The following is a 25,555-nucleotide window of genomic DNA, read 5'->3' as shown; positions in this document are numbered from 1 at the left end:
TAAGTCTTCTGGGTAATTTCGCAATGCATCTCTGGGACCAGAAGCTGGCGGCAGGCGCGAGCACCTCGTCGGACTACGGAGGGTGAGTATAGCAGGTTTTTTGTTTTTTTTAATTAATTTTAACATTAGACCTTTTTAATATTGATGCTGCATAGGCAGCATCAATAGTAAAAACTTGGTCACACAGGGTTAATAGCGGCGGTAACGGAGTGAGTTACCCGCGCATAACACGGTCTGTTACCACTGGCATTAACCGTGTGTGAGCGGTGACTGGAGGGGAGTATGCAGGCGCCGGGCACTGACTGCGGTGAGTATGGAGGGGGCGCCGGGCACTGACTGCGGGGAGTATGGAGCGGGCGCCGGGCACTGACAGCGGGGAGTATGGAGCGGGCAGGGGAGTAGGGAGGACTAATTGGACTGTGGCCGTCGCTGATTGGTCGCGGCAGCCATGACAGGCAGCTGCCGAAACCAATCGGCGACTTGGATTTCCATCACAGACAGAGGCCGCGACCAATGAATATCCGGGACAGACAGACAGACGGAAGTGACCCTTAGACAATTATATAGTAGATACCCCATACATATACATACACATACAGTATATATATAAATACACATGTTAAAATATATATATATATATATATATATATATATATATATATACACACACGTCAAAAATAAAGGAAAACATGTAGGTTTAAACTAAAAAATAGTAAGTGGTGTGGGGAAAGGAGAGAGAAATAAAAAATGGGAGAGAAAAGATGTCAAGGTGAATCATTTTGCACTTATAATATAAAATTGTAAATGTAATTGACAATAGAATCAGAAAAATTGAAATAGATCAATTTAGACTGGGTAGTCAATGAAATCAGAGCAAAAAGGTGAGACATATGTGAGCATGTATATTGTATATAGTTATAGTGACAAGAAAACCACAGAGGATAAAAGTGAGTCATTTTAGACTAATAATCATCATATCATAGTGAGAATGGATGCCGTGAGGAAAAAAAAAAATTAATACCACAGTGCACTTTATCATTTCATAATAGACTCAAAATTTGTAATTTTGTTGATTGCTTTATTGATGCTGGTCATCTTTCCCCTTCCTTTTGGAGGTCCCAAACCTCTGTCTGTTTTATAGTTGCAATATTTGCAATATTTTTATATTGTACAAATAAAATGTATTAATTTTTATATTGAATTTCCCTTACTTTGTTTCACTTCTGTCTTTTGGGGCATTCCTTTCACAATAGACCATTTCTAATAGTGCTTGTCTACATCTGTAATATGAACGCAACCCCTGGAACTCCCACAGTTCATTATAGCCAGAGTTAAGCTTAAGTCACACTAAACGACTTACCAACGATCACGACCAGCGATACGACCTGGCCGTGATCATTGGTAAGTCGTTGTGTGGTCGCTGGGGAGCTGTCACACAGACAGCTCTCTCCAGCGACCAATGATCAGGGGAAAGACTTCGGCATCGTTGAGATTGTCTTCAACGATGCCGAAGTCCCCCTGCAGCCCCCGGGTAACCAGGGTAAACATCGGGTTACTAAGTGCAGGGCCGCGCTTAGTAACCCGATATTTACCCTAGTTACCATTGTAAAAGTAAAAAAAAAAAAAAACACTACATGCTCACATTCTGATGTCACGTCCCCCGCCGGTGTCCACAGGGTTAAAACTGCTTTCGGCAAGAGCGCTGACGGTGACGTCCCCGCTGTGCTCTGCTTTACAGCTGGCGCTGACACATTAGCAGCGCTCCTGCCGAAAGCAGTTTTAACCATGTGGACGCCGGGGGACGTGACAGACATCAGAATGTGAGTATGTACTATTTTTTTTTTTTTAACTTTTACAATGGTAACCAGGGTAAATATCGGGTTACTAAGCGCGGCCCTGCGCTTAGTAACCTGATATTTACCCTGGTTACAAGTGAACACATCGCTGGATCGGCGTCACACACGCCGATCCAGCGATGACAGCGGGTGATCAGCGACCAAAAAATGGTCCTGATCATTCCCCAACGACCAACGATCTCCCAGCAGGGGCCTGATCGTTGGTCGCTGTCACACATAACGAGATCGTTAGCGGGATCGTTGCTACGTCACCAAAAGTGTGACGTTGCAACGATATCGTTAACGATATCGTTATGTGTGACTCACCTTTTAGGTCACCACAGAAGCATATAGTGCTCTAACACCCTTTGAACCTTGCTTGTGCTAAAATATGTTTGGCCTCTCTATTCTGGTGTGCAGAAGGGCAACTATGTGTTATGCAAACTTTGCAACATTTAAAACTGTTGTATGCCAATTTTCTGGTTAAAAAAACTGATTGGCAATTTGCTTTTACGACCCCAATTCATCATGATTGATGTCTTGGATAGAGATGGGCGGACCCATGGACGTTCGGGAAAGGCAGGTTCGGCAGAACAGTTAAAAAAAGTTTTGGTTCAGGTACCAGAACAGTACCCCGAACATAGTGTTTGTCATGTGCATGAAAGTGCGGCAAACACTGCATCTGATCGGCTGTAAAATCATTACCGCCATTCAGACAGCCGCAGTTCCCACACTTTCAAATGACAGCGTGAGCCCTCAGCTGTGATCGGAGGTATAGAGTTTACCTCCGGTCACTGGCGTGGGCTGAAGGGACTGCTGCCGGTTGCCGCTAATAACAGTGAGAGCAGGCTGCGACTGAAGGGAGTATTCATCAGTTGGTGCTGTAAATAAATTTTAAAAAATGGCGTAGGTTCCCCTGTATTTGTGATAACCAGACAGACAAAACTGACAGCTGGGGGCTGCAACCCTTTAAATAAATCATTTAAAAAAATGACGTGGGGTCGCCCCATTTTTGACAACCAGCTTTGCTAAAGTAGCCATACACCTCTCCATTATAGATGCCTCTCTATTACTAATCCTACAGTTATATTGTAAATAAACACACAGCCAGAATAAAGTCTGTTAATTGAAAGAATGACACAGACTCCTTTAATGATTCTAAATTAAACCATACTCACATCATGGACCATTCCATTGAAGCCCTCATCTCCTGTAATAAAGAAAAAATAAAAAACAACCACATCCCTCACCTGTCCATCTTCTGTCCCACACCGTAATCCATATCTGGAGATAAGCAGTTTTCAACCTGGACCGTGCCAAGATGCAATCGTCCAGGCTGAGAACCACCGGAGAATGAGCTGCTGCGAGCGCAGCATCAGTGACTGGCAGTGACATCATCAACATTACTGCAATCACTGAGGAAGCATTCTCAGCAGGGCCAACGAACTGTGGTGACCTCGGTGAGATCACCGCTCACACAGTGAGAAAAAGCCTCACGGTGCAGCAATAAGTTCACTGGGAGAAATTTCTCCTGGTGCATTCACCTCTGCACCGTGAGGCTTTTTCTCACTGTGCTTGCAATGATCACTGCAGTTCAGGGTCCTGGATGGGAATGCAGCCTCAGTGAACTGTAGTAATCTCAATGAGGTCACCACTAGTCACTAAGGCTGCGCTTGCAGCAGGTCATTCATCAGTGGTTCTCATTCTATAGAGAAGGATTGCGGTGTGGGACAGAATGACAAACAGGTGAGTGATATTGTTGTTTTTTATTTTTGTTTATTACAGGAGACAAGGAATTCAATGGAATGGGCATTGGGTGAGAATAACTGTGTTTATTATTTTTAAATCAAAAAGTAAAAGTGTGTTTTGTTTTATTTCAAATAAAAGACTATACTGGCTGTGTGTTTATTTACCATACAACTATAGGATTAGTAATGGATAGATGTCTTATAGACGCCTCTCCATTACTAATCTGTGGACTTGATGTCACCTGGCAATACGAAGGTGACATCAACCCCACAAATATTACCCCACTTGCCACGGCTACAGGGCATGTGGTAAAGTCGGACAAGGCACCAGAATTGGCTTAACTGGGCAGTTCTGGGGTGCTATTTTTAGGCTGGTGGGGGCAGTATCCATAGCTCTTTACCAGCCTGAGAATACCAGCCCCAGCTGTGAGTTTTGCCTGGCTGGTTACCAAAAATACAGGGGAACCCACGCCGTTTTGTTTTTTTTATTTCAACTATAAGACACACTTTTATTCCTCCAAAAAAAGTATACAGTCCGGATGTACTGGCTGTGGATGGGGAGGTGGGGGAACAGCAGCAGCGGAGCAACAGGTGACAGGAGGCAGGAATCAGCTGCTGTGGCTAACTCCTGTGCCAGCTGCTAAAGAGAAATGAATATTCACTGCACTCTATGCCCATGGATGTACAGAGTAGTAAACATTAATTTCTCTTTAACAGCAGACACTCTGTTAGCCGCAGCCGTCGGCTTCCTGCAGCTGTCGGGCGTTCACGTGTGCCCGCTATTAAAGAGAATGAATATTCACTGCTCTTAGTAAATATTAATTCCTTTTAGTAGCGGGCACACGTGAACGCCCGGCAGCTGCAGGTTAACACTGTGTCTGCTATTAAAGATCAGTGAATATTCAATGCTCCACAAGCCCATAGTCCAGGCATGGGGGCAGTGTGTATTCCGGCAGCTGTACTCTGCTTGCAGGCAATTCATTCAGCAGTAGTCCCATCAGCCCACGCCAGTAATCGAAGGTTAATATTATACCTCCGATCACAGCTGCAGGCTCACTGTCATTTGACAGCGTGGTAACCACAGCTCCCTGACTGGCGGTAATGATTTTACCGACATTCAGAAGCAGTGTTAGCCGTGACAGCACTACAAAGACCCGGTGTTTTGGAGCCGAACCTGAACAGTAAGATGAACTTCCTGGTGAAGTCAGTGTTCGTTGTCCGTGCCCAAACAATAGGTGTTCGGTGCTGACGCCGAACTTTACTGCTTGATTTCGCCCATCGCTAGTCTTAAAAGCTGCTGGAGACAGATACGCATTGGAAACTAGTTGGAAAGCTGCATCTCTGGTGGATTCTTGCTCACCTGGAATGAGAGGTCTCTTTCTACATCCGTGTACAGGGAGCGACCTGTCAGTCACTGTCAACAGGCAAAGCCGCCAGCATGTAAGAGAAGATTTTCTCTGAAACATTTCATTATTTCAGAATCAAATATATGTGGCTGATATCATGCAGCCAGTGTTAGGGCAGGTGGAGACGAGCGTATATTCTCTCATCTGAAAGAATCATGACAATTATGCAAATCACACTCTGGTCAAACTCTGATCAGAGTGTCAGCATAGTGTAATCCGATTCTCTTGGATAAAAAGATGGAGAGAAAAAATTATTCATCTTCTCTATTCTGTCAGTCTGGAAATCCAACTGAAATCCTAATATAGGATCCAACTATAGGATCCGTGCCGGTGAAAGCAGGTGTATGAATGCAGTAACGGTCAGAGGCAGAGCAAGGGTTAACAGAGGGATTTAATCTAACAGCGTTACTTCACACAGGGAGGGGGTAAATGGAAGGTAGGATAATAAAACTGATATGATTAACTTAGGGACAACAGGTGTATAATAAGGTAGGGGAGAGTTCAAAAACATCAAACTTATTGATCCGGCGTTGATGAGGAGCAGTCTCTGAGATGATACACTTGAAGAATCTGGTGTCATCCTGGTATGGAAAGGGCCTTGGATTCTGGTGTTGTCGGTGGTCCTGGAATGTCCGGTCGCAGGTTCTGGGTCCAAGGGGGAGATCCGCTGGAGCAGGAACAGCCTTTTCTTTTAAATGCCGATACAGCACAGGAGTATGCGGGATTGGGTATGTCAGGCAGCCGCACTCTGTCTGCGGACTGGTTGTCCCGTCTGGGAGTGTGCCCAGTACAGTCTGGCTGCAAGGAGGAACCACTCACGGTCAGTGGCACTACGGGAGTCAGCACGGTCAGCGATCTCTGGAAGCGTCTTAGTCTGTAGTCTCTTGTAAGCTTCCGTAGGCTACTCTGGCTTGGGCCAACTTTGTCCTGACTGTGCAGCACAGGAGGGCTCGCACTCAGTCCCTGCACACTACAGCTTCCCGCCCACACTGAACTCGTTCCCGAGCACTGTCGCCCTTTTATGTCCTCCACGCCCTCTAGTCTCAAGTTCAAAGCTCTGTCTGAAGAACTAAACTCTCTCCCCTGCAATTTAGGTTTACAGCACTGGTGGTTCTGGACTTGTCCCGGAAAAGGCACACTAAGGCTGTCTCTCCTCCTTACACCTGTCCGAGTAAAAAATACAACATGTGAATGGTCCAATAGAATAACATTGGTCCAATTGAGATCCAGTGTTTTGTTGGATTGCATTTGTACCGAAAATACAACCATGTGCAGGAGCCCTTACATTGTCTGAACCATGGGCAGCATGTATCAACTGTCTGGATCCCATTAAGAGGAGTCTGCCTCTTATTGAATTTAACTCATCTTTTAGCTGTTTGTGATTTTTGCAGATTATGTTAAAATAGCATAAAAAATTCCAGTCAGGGAATGTACCATTATGCCACACATTTAGAAGAATCTGATGGGACAGGTATGGCCATACCCTTTTTTGCTAAGCTCCACCTATTTTATAAAAAGTTGGCATAAAAACGTTAAAAGGTGCAACATCTTAATGCAAATATGGGGTGTGCAAAAATTTGGGGTTAAAGGGACACTGTCACCTGAATTTGGAGGGAACAATCTTCAGCCATGGAGGCAACGATCCCGCTAACGATCTCGTTATGTGTGACAGCGACCAACGATCAGGCCCCTGCTGGCTGCATGCTGGCTGCAATATTGGATTGAAGTTCATTCTCTGTCCTCTGTAGTACATGCCTGCGCAAAGCAATCTTGCCTTGCGCAGGCGTGTACTATGGAGGACAGAGAATGAACTTCAATCCAATATTGCAGCCACCGGGTAAGGAAAGGGTGAATCAAACACCCAAAAACCCCGCCTCCATGGCTGAAGATTGTTCCCTCCAAATTCAGGTGACAGTGTCCCTTTAACTGATTGAGGAAATGGGTTTTCTTTAAATACAGCATTAGTTTTGAGCGCCATATTTTTTTCAGTATCGTTACACCCCAAAACATTGAGTGCTAAATTGCATAGCAGAAAGAGTCCTAAAAAATAAGTGAGAACAATGGTCGATGGAAGAATTTTACTATATGTGCTTATAATTACGATATCTTGGGTACCCACTTCCCAGCACAATGGCTCGTTAGTTACTCATCTAGGCTGAGGAATTAACTGCAAAGACAAAAATGGCTTCATCCAGTATTTATTATGTAACAGTAATTGATACAGTAAATCCATAATGCTGATACTTTCTAATGTTACATTTGGACAAATGCTGCCTGTGGGATTCAGCAAAGTAAGAATGGAATCATATTTATTTTCCTTTTTTTCTCAGCTGTTCTTCAAAGAAGTCATTACAAGCCACGGTCAGGGCCGCCACCAGTACCACAAATTCATTAAAGTCAACTTCGTTGTCTTTGTTGGAGTCCAGATCGTTCATGATCTTGTCAACCAGCTGTGGATCTTTTTGACACTAAAGGCAAAAAAAAAGAGAGATTGAGCATCATTGTCGTTGATGTGAGCATCCAAAATTCTGATTATAATTCTTTATAGATTGAAATGATTCCGTTCTGGCTGCCCGCTGACATTGGTAAGGAAGTTTAGATTCTCGCTACATATTTCATTTAGCTTAGTGATTCCGAAAAAAAAAGTATGAAGTAAGCTTTTGCAATGGTCTGATACACTCCATGCTCATTGACACACCCCCAAAGCTCTTCCAGATTAATTTGCATATGACTTTAAATTGATTTCTTACTGCTCTCACATTGGATTACAACAAAATAGACAATCTTTTTAATGGTTGTACTAGGCAGCCTAAAACTAGCTCCAATAGTAAAGTGAGACAGATTCCATACACATCCCCACTACTCTATTGGTCCCTACAGTGATCACAAGCTGTATATCCATGTGACCCTACAGCCCGTGGCCCAGTGATTGGCTGCAGTCACGTGAATGACATCATAACTGCAGGAAAAACCAGAGGCCAGCAGTGAATAATAGGCTTTGTTCACACTGCCCATATTTGAAAGGGAACCAGCAAAAATGCTATTAACCTGAATATATGGGATTAATCTGCAAGTTAGGGGTATGTGCACACTGTGCGGATTTGGCTGCGGATCCGCAGCGGATTTCCATGCGGTGTACAGTCTCATGTAAACCTATGGAAAACCAAATCCGCTGTGCACATGCTGCGGAAAATTCTGCGCAGAAACACAGCGGTTTATTTTCTGCAGCATGTCAATTCTTTGTGCGGATTCCGCAGCATTTTACATCTATTCCTTTATAGGAATCTGCAGGTGTAAAAATGCAGGTAAAATCTGCAGACAACCCGCAGGGAATCCGCAGGTAAAATGCAGAATCCATGTGGAAAAATCCACCATGGAATCCGCAACGTGTGCACATACCCTAAGGCTATGTGCACATTCTGCGTATTTTGCTGCGGATCTGCAGCGGATTTGACCGCTGCGGATCTGCAGCAGTTTCCCATGAGTTTACAGTACAATGTAAACCTATGGGAAACAAAAAACGCTGTGCACATGCTGCGGAAAATACAGCGCGGAAACGCTGCGGATTACATTCCGCAGCATGTCACTTCTTTTCTGCGGATTTTCACCTGCTCCAATAGGAAAATGCAGATGAAAATCCGCATAAGAATCCGCAGTAAAAACCGCGATAAATCCGCAGTAAAAAACGCGACGGGTTTTCACTGCGGATTTTGGAATTCCGCTGCGGAAAAATCCGCAGTGGAATCCGCAAAGTGTGCACATAGCCTAATAGTGTTATTTCTCTGTCCAGCGCCTGGACTTAGCCGAAAGCTGCGAGAAGAAAATGAACTTCATTCTTCTGGGAGCATTCAATTTCAGTCATGGGGCAGAGCCACGGGGGGTTCAGTCACTGATCTCAGTATAGAGAGCGGCGGCTATAACCGCACCCCCATCACTGACTGACACTGACTCTGGGCCCGGCTGTCAGTCAGAGTCGGGGGTGTGGTTACAGCCGCCATCTACAGCAGTGCTCCCCAACTCCGGTCCTCAAGAGCCACCAACAGGTCACGTATTCAGGATTTCCTTAGTATTGCTCAGGTGATGCAATTCTTGCCTTTCCAGGTGATGCAATTATCACCTGTGCAATACTAAGGAAATCCTGAAAACATGACCTGTTTGTGGCTCTTGAGGACTGGAGTTGGGGAACACTGATCTAGAGGGATGACTGAACCCGCAACGGCGCTGCCTCTGTGACTGAAACTGACTGCTACCGGGGAGAATAAAGTTCATTTTCTCCCCACAGCATTCGGCTAAGTGCAGGCACCGGGCAGGTTTATAATGCTAATAACCTGAAGATTAACCCCATATCTGCAGGAAAATAGCGTGTTTGGTGGTGACAGGTTCCCTTTAATACCATCTTCTGCTTCGTTATAGAAGCAGAAAAAAAGAGATTAAAGGGGTTGTCTGTATTTGGAATGAAAGTCTGCGTCACTTTACGTGATTGCAGAATTGTGAATCCTCACATTTCACATCGCGGGCACTGTCGGTATTCTCCAATGCCGGCGTTGAGACCAGGAGGTCATGTTACGACAAGTATGCGATTTGCAGCCACATTCTCACTAGACGTGCACAGCCTCACTTGTATTGAACAAGGCTGTGCACGACTAGAGTGACATGCCATCCTGGACAACCCCTTTAAGGCCGGGGTCACACTTGCGTGTGCAATGCGAGTAACTAATGCGAGTCTCTAGCTCCAATATCCGACACTGCCACTGGCAGTTTGGACCGGAGCGTTCAGCTGCATAGAAATACATGCAGCCGCACGCTCCGGTCCCGAGTGCCGGCGGCAGTGCTGGGTATTGATGCGAGAGACTTGCACGAGTTTCTCGCATTGCACACGCAAGTGTGACCCCGGCCTAACAGTAGTGCTAGACTCATTGCATGCTGGACGCTAGCAGTGTATGGCAGAACTCTTTGACTGTAATCGGGTTCTTCAGGTTTCCATCATGGTGTCTGTCACTTTACCAAAACAAATGCTGAACTAATTGTTGTGGTAAAATATAGGGGGGACCTGCAGTTGACCAAGGTGTAAACAGAGGCCTATGCCTCATTCACATGTGAGTGACTTTCGCGTACGGTCCAAGTTTCCTCAGTGTTTTTTTTTTTATCATCAGAGTTTGATCAGTGAATCAGTTTTTACCATCAGAGATTAATCGAAGCTTCATCAGGGTTTTTTTTTTAATGAGCTCTGCACCCATAGTCCTTTACTTCACCAACATAATAAAAGACAATTAATTTGTGGTCCAAATCAATTCATGTCAATAGTACAAAACAAATGAGCGACCAGTGATAATGACTCGTGGGTGCACCGTACAGTGTCAGAAACACCGGCAATGCTCAATGAATTACCTATGGAGCATCAATGAGTAATTCATTGATGAACAGATCAATAGAAATATTACTGTCGGGTAAATGCAAGCACAAAATGCTACAAGAAAGGTATAACGCTCCTCATAAGGCTGGAGTCACACTAGCGAGTTTTACGGACGTATGAGTGCAGAAAATACGTCCGTAAAACACGCCTAACAAACGTCCCAATTATTCTCTATGCCCCTGCTCCTATCTGCCGTATTTTACTGATCAGTATTATACGGCTTTCTACGGCCGTAGAAAATCGCAGCATGCTGCGTTTGTCACCGTATTGCGCAAAAAAATCGCCAATGAAAGTTTATGGAAGCCAGAAAAATACGGATTACACACGGACCAGCAGTGTGACTTGCGAGAAATACGCAGCGGTGTTAGAGTTCATATGAGGACAACCAGCAGAGGGCGCCTCTTATGAACTCGAGCCTGGGAGCTTTCTAGGAAAGTTCCCACGATCTAGGAACAGCCAGCAGAGGGCGCCTCACCGCAAATTAAGGTAAATATAGGTCATTGACCTACTTTACCTTCATTCCCCGGGGTTTTGCAGCAAGGAGCAACGCTGCATTAGCAGAGCTCCTTGCTGCAAAATATTTTAACACCTTCAGATGGATTTACATCGTTGGACGTTACAGATCTGCGGAAGGTATGGATATTGTTGGTTTATTATTTTTTTTTGTTACAGATCAAGGGTCTTCAGTGATTGGATTGAGCGTAGAATAAAATATTACAACAACCTTTGTTTTTATTTCATTAAAATAATTTTTAATAATGTGGTTGTGTATTTTTTAACCCTTTACTACTATTGGATTAATAATGGATAGGTGTCATAATTGACGCCTCTCCATTATTAATTTGGCTTAATGTCACCTTAAAATAGCAAGGTGGCATTAACCCTTCATTACCCCATATCCCACCGCTACACGGGAATGGGAAGAGAGTGGCCAAGTGCCAGAATAGGCGCATCTTCCAGATGTGCCTTTTCTGGGGTGGCTGGGGGCAGATGTTTTTAGCCAGGGGGGGGCCAATAACCATGGACCCTCTCCAGGCTATTAATATCTGGCCTCAGTCATTGGCTTTACTACTCTGGCGGAGAAAATTGCGCGGGAGCCCACGCCAATTTTTTCCGCCATTTAACCCTTTAATTTAATAGCTAGAACAGCCAAATTTTGCATATACACACTACTAACATTAGTAGTGAGGAATATGCAAAAAAAAAAGGTGATATGATATGAGACCTGGTTTACATACAGTAAACCATCTCATGTCGGGTTTCAGGAAGGAGATAGCAAAAGCCGGCAATTGAATTACCGGCTTTAAAGCTATCTAGCGCTGTATGAAGTAATAATATATATACATATATGTGTCTACTGACATATATATATACATATATAGACAGTATATATGTTTTTTTTTTTTTTTACACATGGATCCCTTGTATAGCCGTATGTTGGTTTTGCAAGCCTGCGAGAAAAACACACAGTACGGATGCCATACGGATTACATACGGAGGATGCCATGCGCAAAATACGGTGACACACCCTGCCTACGGAGGAGCTACGGACCACTATTTTGGGGACTTTTCAGCGTATTACGGCCGTAATATATGGACCGTATTGTCTTACGCTGAGTGTGACTCCAGCCTAAGACATCATTCCACTCCTCTAAACTGTATCTTCTATAGACACAACTCTGCCTCCCAAGAGGCTCTGAAGCAGCTGAGGGTGTTTCTCACATTATCTCTTATCTGCAGATCTGACTGGAGGAGAGGTCTACCACTGGAAACATAAAGTGTATTCAAACCATGCATTGCACATAAAGTGAGGAGCTAAGAGCGGGGAATTTGCATTCTAGGGCAGCGCTGGGTTAGGAGACAGCAGTGCAAATTAAAACAAACAGCGCTATGCAAAGTGTGTCATGGCGGGCTGTCATACAAAGTCCATGCCGTCTGCCTCCGAAATCTAAAATCCACATGCAAATAGTTATATTAAAGAATATTGAAATAAACCACCCAGACATTTCCCAGTCAAATATAGAATCTCGCTGTTTTCTATTTTCCAAACTTAGGATTCCACTGCAAATCCTATAGAATATATCTCCTGACAAAACTGACCCAAAGGGTGAATACAAACATTGAAGTCAAGTAAATCAATCAGGGTAAAGACGCAGTCAAACTGGAGTATAAGTTGGCCTGAAATCAGAACTCAGTGCTGGACTGGCCGAGGAGACTCCAGACCCAAGCGACTGTCACACTCAGGTGAGGAGACCGGCCACTCAATCCGGCACTGAGTTCTTATTTCAGCCCAACTTATTCTCCCTTCTGACTGCGCCCCAATTTCAGGTGTCAAGCTACACTATGACATCACATCCTAAGATTTCTTATGGGGTCTCACTGTGACCTGGGACCCATCACGATTGTCACATAGAGTCACAAATGTGATCAATTTTCTGTCCCTGGTTGCAAGTTGCAGACAACTCAAAATTTAAAGAACTTAAATAGTTGTACGATAGCAAGTCACAGGCAAGTCACACAAATGTTTTTGGCCAAACAACCTGTCTCAGGATTGCTGTCGCCACCCCAGCCTTATTGAAATTGGGAGTTCTGGTGAACTACAGTAAGTTCTAACTGCAATGGAATATTAATTATATACATAACCTGACAGTTATCACCAAACTATAGCTCTACAACTGGGGTGAAACTACAAGTCCCAACAATAAGCCGCCAAGGCACGTTGTGAGTTGCAGTTTCACCGTAGCTGGAGCGTTGCAGGTTGTACACTACACTTTATGGAACTGACAGTGTTAAAATTTGAGGTTGCAGAGAAAATTATGAATACAATTAGACTGTCCTCTTATCTCTTCTATTTTTGTCAGTCTATGATATGTTCACACCTTGCAGCAAATTCTTCTGCTAAAAAACTGTTGTATACATCTGAATAAGGTTTGCAAACCACATTCCCACTTAGGCTGGTGTCACACTTGCGAGTGTAACGTGAGAAACTCGCGCAAGTCTCTCGCATCAATTCCTGGCACTGCCGCCAGCGGTTTGGACCGAAGCGTTCAGCTGCATAGAAATACATGCAACTGCACACTTCGGTCCCGAGTGCCGGCGGCAGTGACGGGAAATGATGTGCGAGGTTCTCGCATTTCACTTGCAAGTGTGACACCAGCCTTAGGGGATGTCTGAAGTAATTTCTGTCTCTTGTCAACATAACATTGAAGGGTTTGTCCAGTCTTAAGCTACGGGTATGATGCCGTCACTGGAAATGGTGGTCACATGATCATGAGTATGGGATATGCTACTCCCAGCCACATTGGGACTAGATGGGTGTAGCTTCACTCAATGCAAGTGTATTGAGCAAGGCTGGAATCAGTCTAGTCGGAATGTGACTGGGAAAAGAATGTTGCATACTTGCGGTCACATGACTGCCTGCTCCCGAATCTGGCGAATCCTGACAGCACTCAGTGTGCGCAATGTGAGGATTCAGAAATCTGCAGTCACGTAGAGTCACTGCAGACTTTTAGCTTAATCCTGGACAACACCTTTAAAGGACAAATGTTTATAAACTGAACATATGCAGTAAACTCTTCATAAACAGTTGGCTGTGCCAATATACAGTACATAAACAAGATAAACCCATGTCTTACACACAGATCTCCATTTAGGAGGACAGGCCACATTATGATGACCAGCAGAGAATGCTTTGTATGCAGTGAAGAAAGGAGACCAAGAGGCGCATCATTTTCTTATTGCTCCTGTTACTGTGATTGAATGAGATCACAGTGATGGCATCCCCAGATATTGGTGACACATCTTAGTCATGGGTCATCAATGTCTCCGGCGAGACAACTATATTGGAGGACTATTATGGAATAAGGTGTGGATGCTGTGCTCGATACATTTTCCAGTTACAATATTAATTTTGAGTGGTGCAAGCTCTCACCGTAAATGTATCAAACTGTCTAACAGAAAACAAGATGTCCGTGTTGCTATCAATGTAGCTTTTATTCCTTAGCCTGCCTTTATAAAAGGAAAACTGCGATATAATTGGTTGCTATGGGCAAGAATGACAAAAAAATTCTTTTAGACAGTTTTGATAATCTTATGCTTAGTTTGTGAACTTTCAGTTCAATATTTTAGGTATCAGTAGCCTGTCCAGGCAGTCAGTTCTACGACTTCAATATTAACAATATTTCATATACTGTATCTCTTGTTTATAGGCCACCTTTATGCACAACGCTGCTTTCTATAGTCATAAATGTCGGCCATGATCACATCTGTGTTGGTACATTTTGCTTTCATCAAAATTACAGAAATCTGAGCTAAAGGGCGCAGTCAGATGATTGTATATATCGGACCAAAATCGGAGGCCAGTGTACAGACCGGCCGGATGCTCTCCTGATCAGAGCGTGACAGCTGCATAGAAATACATGCTTGGGTCGGAAGGTCCACCGGCCAGTCCAAGCAGTGCAATCTGATCTCGGTGCAATTTATAAATCTGTCACACTGTGCCTAAAAAGTGACTGATGCCTTTAGAAGTCCAGTGGTCATTGCTTGTGTTTTTACCACAGATCCAGCACTGCTTTGTATTTCTTGTTTATCGGCGCTCTCATCTCTTTCACTAGGTTCCTTAATTTAAGTTAAGCGCCTCCTCCAATTGCCCCTATGTTCTACGGATATAGATTTCAATTTTCCCTATAAAACCAACTGGGCGTATACCACAGAACTTCTCTGTTGGTATTGTTTTTCTCCTGTATGACATAAATGTTGTGGTATACGCTTAGTTGTTTGAAGGGTACATTTTCATTACTATTATCAGTGGGCATAACTTCGGAATGGAGAGGCAAGAAAAAGGAACTGTTCCAGAATCAGTGAAACAATAGCAATTGTAGGAGGTACTCAGTTTAAATTAAAAAATCCAGTGAAAGATCCTCTTTAAGGCTGGGCTCACATATATACATGTTGCATCACATCCAGATTTTTTTTAACCTGATGCAACTCAATGGTTCAGAATCGATGTCAAAACTGATGCAAAAATATATCGGTTGCCATCTGACTTTTAAAACATTTACTCCTAGGCATTGGTATGGAGCCAACTTCTAATATTATATGAAACATTGTGATCGGTCAACTGGACCAACACCTTCATCGAAATAAAGACTGATGTACCGGAGAGAAAGGAACAATCATTTAGCAAACAATGAGAGCACTTCCTCCATCAGGCTCCTTACCAAAAATGCCATAATAAAACAACCTTGCCGCACCGGCCTCATGTCAACTCAACCTACAGACTGTTTCACTTGCCTGACATTCAGGATTTGAATACAGATAAGGCTGTTGTGTTCGGATCAGGAGATCTACAACACAACCAGTCTGGATATTATGGTTGGTTCTCAGATCGTGAATGTCAGATATGTGAAAAGAGCATAAATCTTGCATTGCAATGAGCATTGGCACCAATCTATTGATCTGTTTACTTACGGCAAGGAAGTCTGTGAGCTCACTCTGCAAGAGTTGCTTCAGTTCTCCTTTGTTCAGCTTGTACTTGTCACCTTCTTTGCCGGAATAATGGTGAAAGATCCTGATCATGGTATCCATGGCACCTTCCAACTGGGTAGGCATAATAAAGATGAGAGTCTAAAGGAGGTAAAAGAGAGAATATTCAGGATAGAATTATCAAGTCAGATCAATAAATCCTTATATTGTCCAATCAGGTCAATAAATCCTTACATTGACCAATCAGATCAATAAATCCTAATATTGGCCAATCAGGTCAATAAATACTAATATTGGCCAGTCAGGTCAATAAATCCTAATATTGGCCAATTAGGTCAATAAATTCTAATATTGGCCAATCAGGTCAATAGATCCTTATATTGCCCAATCCGGTGAATAAATCCTTATATAGCCCAATTAGGTCAATATATCCTAATATTGGCCAATCACGTTAACAAATTGTAATATTGGCCAATCAGGTCAATAAATTGTTATATTGGCCAATAAGGTCAGTAAATGCTTATATTGGCCAATCAGGTGACAGTGCTGCAGAATCTTATCCTTTTGATCTAAAAGTAATATACCGGTAAATGTTATACCCATCATCCTCATTTACCATAACGTAAATGAAACATAATCTGCTCCACCGGCAAGAAATGTCAGCAGGATTAAATAGAAATAACTAAAAAGGTTATTCTTAGGGTGGAATTCAAGCTAAAAAGCAAATGACGAAAGGGCAGTAATCTTCATACCTGTTTATCCGCTGCAAGAAAAAAAGAGAGGAAGAAGAGAATCAGGTAAAGAAATCTGCGTAGCTGGGTTATTTATACATAGCGTCCACTAAATCACAGGAATTCCCAAAATGTAAAATCTCCTTGATCACCAATGAGGACGGGTAAGCGTCCTGCGTCAGTCGTCACTCAGCACTGATTGGTTGCCGGCATAGTGCACTTTCATCACCTGCATATTTGAGGATTTGAATACCTTGTGCAGCCGATAGTACCTGGTGGGGAGGAGACTTGTCACTGCACATCTGCTCATTAAAATCAGGTAGGAAGTTAAGGCAATTAGTTGCTAGGAAGCTCAGGCAGAGGAAAATGTCCAAAAATAAACTGGAGGAAGAAGGGAATACATTGTTATTGCCTAAGTGATGGTGCTTTCCTCCGGGGAGGGTTCTGCAAAGGAAGACTGTACACAATGTAGTGTTACTTTTCATGTAAACCATCAAATAATGCTGCATTAAAGCTTTTATATATCTTTTATATATATCATTATCTAGGACAAAACATGTGATAGAAAATATCAGAATAGTATAGCTGTAAGATGACCTAGATAATTACGGTATGTACTCCGAGCAGGAAGCCATTGTTAAAGTTGAGGGCGATTATTTTCTCTATGTAATCGGTAGGAAAACACAGGAAAACAATCGTAAGTGGATTGTGTGGCTGCGTTCCCATGATGAGTATTGGTGAGTTTTTCTGCAGAATTTCTGCATCTATTAAAATATTTAGAATTGAGAGTCCTCAGTGGTTGATACCTTTTAATGGCTAACTGAATAGATGGTAACAAATTGCAAGCTTTCGAGACTATACAGGTCTCTTCATCAGGCAAAGACTAAAAGAAATTCTGAAGAATTACATATTTATGCACGACCAAAGTGCCACTGTGAGACGGTAAGTGTTTTTGTTTAATTACATTGGCTGTGTCTTGGACGCTATATCTGGACAGACATGTGAGAACACAGTTTCCTTACTTGGATGCCACCTTGTGGCCACATTACTGCCCATTTATGCATCACACTCTCCACTAGTTTAGGATTTGATGTCTTGCATACCAGGATTTATTGTGAAATACTATGTGACTGCTCACCTGTTCCTTTATGAGTGCTGGTTATTCTTGTTATTACCTAGGGTGACGTTCTTTTTGTATCTTTACCTTATACCCAGGGCCGGTTTTAGGTAACGTGGGGCCCTAGGCAAAAGTTTAAAATGGGGCCCCAAATGCTAACAAATTGCACCATCACACAGAAACATTTCGGTTGTAGTTACGTGCGCCGATTTCAGGCCACTAAACGAGTGTGATCAACAATATTGAAGTCATTCGCCGCTTGTTTCCGGCCACTTTACACTGGCTGAGGAATAATGATGGGGACAGAATACTCACTAGTAGATCAATCTGTCCACATACAGTATCATCTTAGCAGCATATCTGCAGTTTTCACTGGGCAATGTGCTGCTCAGAACAATGATTTTTGTTGCGGCATAACCAATCCAATCACTCGATGAATATCTTGCATTTTGCACTCCCCCTAGTTCTCCATATAGTATAATGTACTTCCATAGTCCTCCATATAGTATAATGTACTCCCTCTAGTCCTCCATATAGTATAATGTACTCCCTCTAGTCCTCCATATGGTATAACACACTCCCCATAGTCCTCCATATAGTATATATAGCCCCTGAATGTCCTGGCTACCCACAGTGGAGTATATATGAAATAATCAGAGTAAGTGTCTTCTCGCTTCCACCTACCCGTCCTGTGTTTACACTTTTTATAACAGCACTTTATTTTCTCTTGCAAATTATTGCAATTATACCCATTACATTACATGTATGTTATTGCACTGAGGCACATTGCACTTTTTTCACTTTTTATTCAATTGAGAATTCTTGATATATATATTTTTTGATATTAGCAATAGGTGGTAGGATTGAGTAGTGACCTTATGTTGATTTAGATTATAAATAGCCAGTTGTATTGGGGCACGTAGTAATAATTTGGTTACATATATATTGATAATTAATTATTTTTTATTTTCTCTTGTAATTTTATATGTGGAATTTAATAAAACTATATTTTATGATTATATCCTTGTCCTGATTGTTTTTGGATTTTTTACCATGGGAAGAGCTTGATTTTTCTCCATATAGTATAATAGACTCCCCATAGTCCTCCATATAGTATAATACACCCCCATAGTCCTCCATAGAGTAAAATACACTCCCATAGTCCTCCATAGAGTATAATGCAGTCTCCATATAGAATATAATTCTGACCTCTAGTATAATGCAACCCCCCATAGCATACAATGCATCCCCCATAGAATATAATGCAGTCCCCAACAGAATATAACACTGTTTTTGTAATAAACATTTATATGCGTTACACCGTACATACATAGATACACATATACTGTACATGCAAACACATACTGTACATACATACACACAGATAGACATACATATACCGTACATACATACACACACATATTGTACATATATACAAACACAGATACACATACATATACCGTACATACATACACACAGAGATACGCATACATATACTGTACATGCAAACACACACATATACGATACATACACACAGATACACATACATATACTATCATACATACATATACTGTACATACACACATATACCGTACATACACATAGATACGATACGATACGATACACTTTATTGATCCCGTGGGAAATTATGGTATCACAGCAGCACAACTTAAATCATAAAAATCATAAAGGAATTACATAGTTGACATGACAGTGGAGTTGACAGAAGAACATTATACATTATACATTAGAATAGGACATACACAACAAGTGAACTGAAATGTAGAGAAATATGTAGACATTCACCTTGGTGGTTTAACCCTAATGTTATTGTTGTACATTCCCATGGCAGTTGGCACAAACGATTTCCTATATTTTTCCTTCTTACACCTCAGAAGTATTAGCCGGTTACTGAAGGTGCTCTTCTGTCTCATGAATAGCTCATATAATGGATGTGCATTATTGTTCATAATTGCCATACACTTTTTCAGAGTTCTTTTCTCCACTACCTCCCCAAAAGAGTCCAGCTTGCAGCCCACAGCAGAACTTGCCTTCTTAATAATCTTATTCAGCTTATTAGCATTAGAGGCCCGCACACTACTACCCCAGCACGTGATTGCAAAAAAGATGGCATTTGCCACTACAGATTGGTAGAACATTTCTAACATTTTGCTACACACATTAAAAGACCTCAGTTTCCTTAGGAAATACAATCTGCTCATCCCCTTCTTGTAGACAGACTCTGAGTGGCATCTCCAGACCAGTTTGCTATCCAAATGGACCCCCAAATATTTGTAACTCTCCACCTGCTCTACCTCCTGACCAGCAATAGTGATCGGTAAGCATTCCAACTTTATCCTCCTATAGTTGGCCACCAACTCCTTAGTTTTCTTAACATTTAGTTGTAGATAGTTACCATTGCACCAATCCACGAAATTCGACACTACCCTTCTGTATTCCTCATCCCCCTGATCTCCCCTAATGCATCCCACAACCACGGAGTCATCCGAAAATTTTTGAAGGTGGCAAAGTTCAGATTTATACTGAAAGTCTGAAGTATACAGTGTGAATAGAAAGGGCGCGAGCACCGTTCCCTGGGGGCACTTACACTGCTCAGTAATCTGCTTGACACCACTGCTCCCATCTGTACAAACTGTGGCCGATGTGATAGGTAGTCAGTTATCCAATTTCTCATCCCCTCCTCAACCTTCATATCAGTCATCTTTTTGTGTAGTAAAAGTGGCTACAGGGAATTAAATGCACTCGAGAAATCAAAGAACATCGCTCGCACTGTGGTTCCGTCAGTCTCCAGAAATGAATGTACCCTATGTAACAGAGAAAGAATAGCATCATCCACCCCCAATCTATGTCGGTAGGCAAACTGAAGGGGATCGATAAAAGCATTGACCCTTGGTCTTAAGTGAGCAAGCACTAATCTTTCCAAGGCCTTCATAGTGTGAGATGTTAAGGCTACAGGACGATAGTCATTTAGGGTTGCAGGAGAAGAAGTCTTGGGTACCGGCACCAGACAGGAAGTTTTCCATAACACAGGTACCCTCTGTGTTTGTAGACTTCCATTAAATAGGCGTGTAAAGACAGTACACAGCTGGTCTGCACAAACTTTAAGGACACGTGAGCTGAGTCCATCTGGTCCTGCTGCTTTACCAATGTTAAGTGACTTAAACTGCCTCCTCACATCATTTTTGGATACTCTAAAATTAGTCTGCTCCTCCTCCAATATCGATGTTGCAGAATTTGCACCCAATTCCCATCGCCTATCAGTTGGCAGTGCACATGTACTGCTAAGCCTGTTGAAATACTCATTCATCTCATTAGCCTTGTTTAGATTTCCACCATCATGTTCAGGCCTCACCTTAAGCCCAGTTAGTAATTTCATTCCTGACCAAAGCTCCCTGGTATTATTGTGGGACAGTTTCTTTTCAAGTTTAATTCTGAAGGCTTCCTGGGCCTCCTTTATTTTATGCTTCAATTCATGCTGTATCATTTTAATTTCCTCTTTGTCACCTAATTTAAATGCCTTTTTTTTCTGTTGAGCAAATGCTTCAATTCCTTTGTTATCCATGGCTTGTTGTTTGCAAAACACCTAATCTTTTTAGCCGGCACCAACATATCAGTGCAGAAGTTAATGTAGTCAGTCACTCTAGCAACCACTTCATTAACATTTGTATACTCGTCCATTGTCCCAAGCAGCACATCCCAGTCTGTAAGATGAAAGCAATCCTGCAAAGCCTGTTCATTTGTTGGACTCCACATTCTAACTGTTTTAATGGTAGCAGGCTGTTTTCTAACAACAGGTTGGTAGACTGGTGACAATAGTATAAGATTGTGATCAGACTTCCCCAAGGGCAGCAGGGTAGACGATGAATAAGCATTCTTGACATTCGCATAGAGTAAGTCCAACGTAATTTTGTCACGTGTTGTACATTTAACAAATTGATAGAATTTAGGTAAGGCAGTAGAAATTTTAGCCCGGTTAAAATCCCCAGAGATTACAGTAAGCGAGTTGGGGTGTTTCAGCTGGAGCCGAGCAATGACCCCTGACAGCACTTCACCTGCAGCCTCATGGTTTGCAGTTGGTGGTATGTACAACACTATTGCAGTAACAAGCGAAAATTCTCTAGGAATATAGTAAGGTCTGAGGCCAACAACTAGCAATTCAATGTTAGGACAACAATGGCGCTCCCTTACAGTCACATGCCCCTGATTGCACCAACCATTGTTTATGTAGAGTATAACTCCACCACCCTTTTTTTTGCCGCTCTTCATAGTGTCTCTATCCGCCCGGACCATGTGAAATTCTGGTTCTGAGACACTTGAGTCCGGGATCTCGCCACGTAACCATGTTTCAGTAAAACACATCAAACTGCATTCCTTGTATTCCCTCTGGGTCCGTATTAATGCCAGCAGTTCATCCGACTTATTACCCAGTGATTGAACATTCCCCATGATGATGGTCAGAACTACAGGTTTAAACCGTCTTCGCCTTGCCTTAAGTTTTTTGCCCGCTCTGCAGCCTCTGTAGGGTCGCCTTACCTCACACGGGACACGTGGTCTACCCACTGCAGGAGAAGGCATTAGCCTGCGCAGCTCCAGAAGTCGGCCCCTTGAGTAAGCAACGCGTTTATGAACAGACTTAGGGACATCAATCAAAACCTTGCCCATGTTAGTCGCACTAAGCCTGTCCGTGTAGGGAGGCATACAGTGCACGCCTCCAGACATAGCTGTGCCAATTCCCAGACAGGTAGTGGCCGTCTGGCAGTAGGTGCGTATAATACCAGTCCTAGGTTGCAAGGAGATCACAAATGCACAATCCAGATAGCTGCGGGTAGCAGCAAACATCCAAGGGAAACCTTTCAGGGGAGCCAAGGATCAGAAGTATACATCCAGAAAGCTGTGGGTAGCAGTATGCATCCAGGGGAAACAAATCAGAGGATCCCAGGTTCAGAAGCAACCAGCCAACGGGAAATCCAGGGTTCAGCATAAATCCAAGGGTTCAGCATAAATCCAAGGGAAGCATTCCAGCGGATCCAAGTTCAGAAGGAGAAGGTACTGAGGAAAAGAAAGTTCCTTAGGAGTACCAAAAAAAACAGGTTCAGAAAGAAAAAGGTTCACACATAACAAAAATAATTCCAAAATAAAATAAAGTAAAATAAAACCAAATAAAACAAAACAAAACTATTGCTGCTGCAATGGGCTGCCACTAGCACGGCGCCTTATTGTCCTCATCCAGCAGAGAGCAGACAGACACGTCTGCTCTCCTTGGTGTCCTATAACTACACATACATATATACACATACATACATATGTATGTGTATTCATATATACACATACATAGATACACATACATATATCGTATATGCATACACACATATGCTGTTCAAACATACAGGTACACATACCCGTACCGTACATACATATACACACATACCGTACATACACACACATATGCTGTATATACATACACATATACTGTACATACACACACAGTTATATACACATATAGTACACACATACGGTACACACATATACATACACATACACTGTACATACATGCACATAAACATACATATATACATACAAATATATCGCATATATACAGATACACACATATTATACACAGACATCCACATATACTGTACATGCATACACATAGATACACACACACTGTACATACACAGATGCACATACATACATCTACAAGCACATATATACACACATACTAATCTTGTATATCAGGTGATCAGATGAGCCCTGGAGGGGGTCAGTTCAGTTGGAGAGGGTTGCAGAACTCACTGTGGGGCATGGGGGCACAGAGCAGACAGGACTGATATCAGCCACCTGGTGTTGTTCCGTGCAGTGAGCTCCTCCCCCATCTCTTCGCAGCCTGCCGGGAACAGAACAGTGGAGGGAGCAGAAGACACAATGTAACTCCTGCTCTTCCTCCACTGCTGTCCCTGTGTGCTGTGCGGCGGGGCCCCTGACTGTAGGTGAGTACTCACCATGGGGACGTGTCATGCAGGAGAACAGAGAGACAGCAGCCAATGTGCATTTTCCTCAGTCTGGTGAGGAAAGCGTTCATTGGCCAGCGACTCTCCCTGCATGACACGCCCCCTTTTGAACTCCTGCACTAGTGCACTCCGCGCGCCGCTCTCTCCCTGGCACTGGGTGTTAGCATGATTACAGGAGGAAGTGAGAGGGGCCCGATGCTACATGATACGGGGCCTGCCTGCAGAGACCACCCTCCATCCTCGGCCCCAGAGCTGTGGCACCAGCGGTATGTCTGCCCCTAGGTCAGCAGGGGCCCTAGGCAGCTGCCTAGTCTGCCTGCCCCTAACTCCGGCCCTGCCGGCAATTGAATTACCAGGTTTTAAGCTATCTAGCGCTGTATTAAATATATATATATATATATGTGTCTCACTGACATATATATATGTATATGTATACAAACATAGACTGTATATATGTTTTCATGAATATTTGAGCCCATGGATCCGTTGTATGTCCGATCTGCAAACCGGCGAGAAAATCTCGCTGTACGGATACAATATGGATTACATACGGAGGTTTACATGTGCAAAATACGCTGACACACCCTGCCTACGGATGACATACGGATCACTATTTTGGGAACATTTCTGCGTATTACGCATGTAAAATACGGAGCGTATTTCCCTACACTGAGTGTGACACCAGCCTAAGGCTGGCGTCACACTCAGCGTGTGAAGAGCAGAACAAAAAAGATTACCTCAATGAACAAAAATAAAAAAAAAGAATTTGTGATAAATATTGACCTGTCCATTCAAGGACATTTTAGCTATAGTATGAAATCCTGTTTTTCCTGTCTGTGGAATTGCCTTTTGTACTGTTTGTTGTGAAACTGCCGCCCACGAAACTGTTTTCTTTTCTTTTCTTTCTTTCCTGTTTTGTCTCTTTGTTTAAACATGCAAAACTTGTATAACCACTAAACCTACTGAAACAACTATATAAAGAAGGGATAGCACTTTGAAGGCAGGCGTGCTTCAGAGACTTCCCAGTGATACACTATACAAGACGTGTCTTGTGTATTATTTCTGGTGATTCTCCACTTCCAAAGGCTGCTCCGACTGAGTGTGATCCCGACATTTCCTGGCGCCAGAACAGGGACCCGAGGTCTGTGTATTCCTTCAAGAACACCGGCAGAATACGAACGAAAAGAGAATCTGGGATAATGGCCGGCAGATGAACAAAAACCTGGCCAGGTAAGAGACACTGTTAGATCTCTTATATCTGCCCTGCACTGTCCGTAAGATTTTCTGTGTCTTGTTCTTTAGCGGGTAGTTCTAGTAGAGGAGGATACCTATAGCTCGGGTTCTTGAACTATTTAGGAATTGATCACCTCACGGAGTACGGCATTGAATGAGAGTGAATGTGAATAGAAGGTGTGTGGAAGTTGGGAATAGCCCTATAAGCCGCCCAGGGGGTTGAAACAGAAGAAGTGACTGTCCCACTGGGCAACGTGGTTGCGTCCTTTCGGGGAGACCTCCGCGCCTATGTTCAATCTCTGATCCTGTCTTTGACAAAAACCTGGTGACGGATAAGTGTATGATAGTATGAGCCCAGGACAGATAAATTAGCCTGGGACAAGAATACGTTGTATGTGATAGTATAAGCCCAGGACAGATAAATTAGCCTGGGACAAGATACGTTGTATGTTCTTTTTCTTTTTCTGTCTGGTTGCATTTGTTTTGTTTGCTATAGGTGTAGGAATCAGGATTTTCTTACATCAACACAGTTTAAACATCCTAGCTCCTTAGGAAGAAG

General features: G+C 42.9%; 1 protein-coding gene across 2 annotated transcripts in view; it reads right to left on the bottom strand.

The window, feature by feature from the left end:
* Window positions 1–7,171: 7,171 nt before the first annotated feature.
* The window catches only part of S100Z (S100 calcium binding protein Z), a 72,051-nt gene continuing 53,667 nt past the window's right edge, over window positions 7,172–25,555 (bottom strand). Inside the window, exons 1-3 of one of the 2 annotated variants that reach the window (XM_069745370.1) lie at window positions 16,639–16,730; window positions 15,872–16,027; window positions 7,172–7,457 (exon numbers count right to left, since the gene is read on the bottom strand). In XM_069745370.1, the coding sequence (XP_069601471.1) occupies window positions 7,299–7,457; window positions 15,872–16,012 (300 nt within the window). In that variant the 5' untranslated portion in view covers window positions 16,013–16,027; window positions 16,639–16,730 and the 3' untranslated portion in view covers window positions 7,172–7,298. Of the gene's footprint in view, window positions 7,458–15,871; window positions 16,028–16,638; window positions 16,731–25,555 lie in introns of those variants that run through there. The other variant, XM_069745371.1, reaches the window with a different exon arrangement.

The sequence above is a fragment of the Ranitomeya imitator genome, chromosome 1, assembly GCF_032444005.1.
Source record: "Ranitomeya imitator isolate aRanImi1 chromosome 1, aRanImi1.pri, whole genome shotgun sequence".
Classification (NCBI taxonomy): Eukaryota; Metazoa; Chordata; class Amphibia; order Anura; family Dendrobatidae; genus Ranitomeya; species Ranitomeya imitator.
Note: the sequence above shows the minus strand (reverse complement) of the source record. Positions and strands in the feature narration are given on the sequence as shown.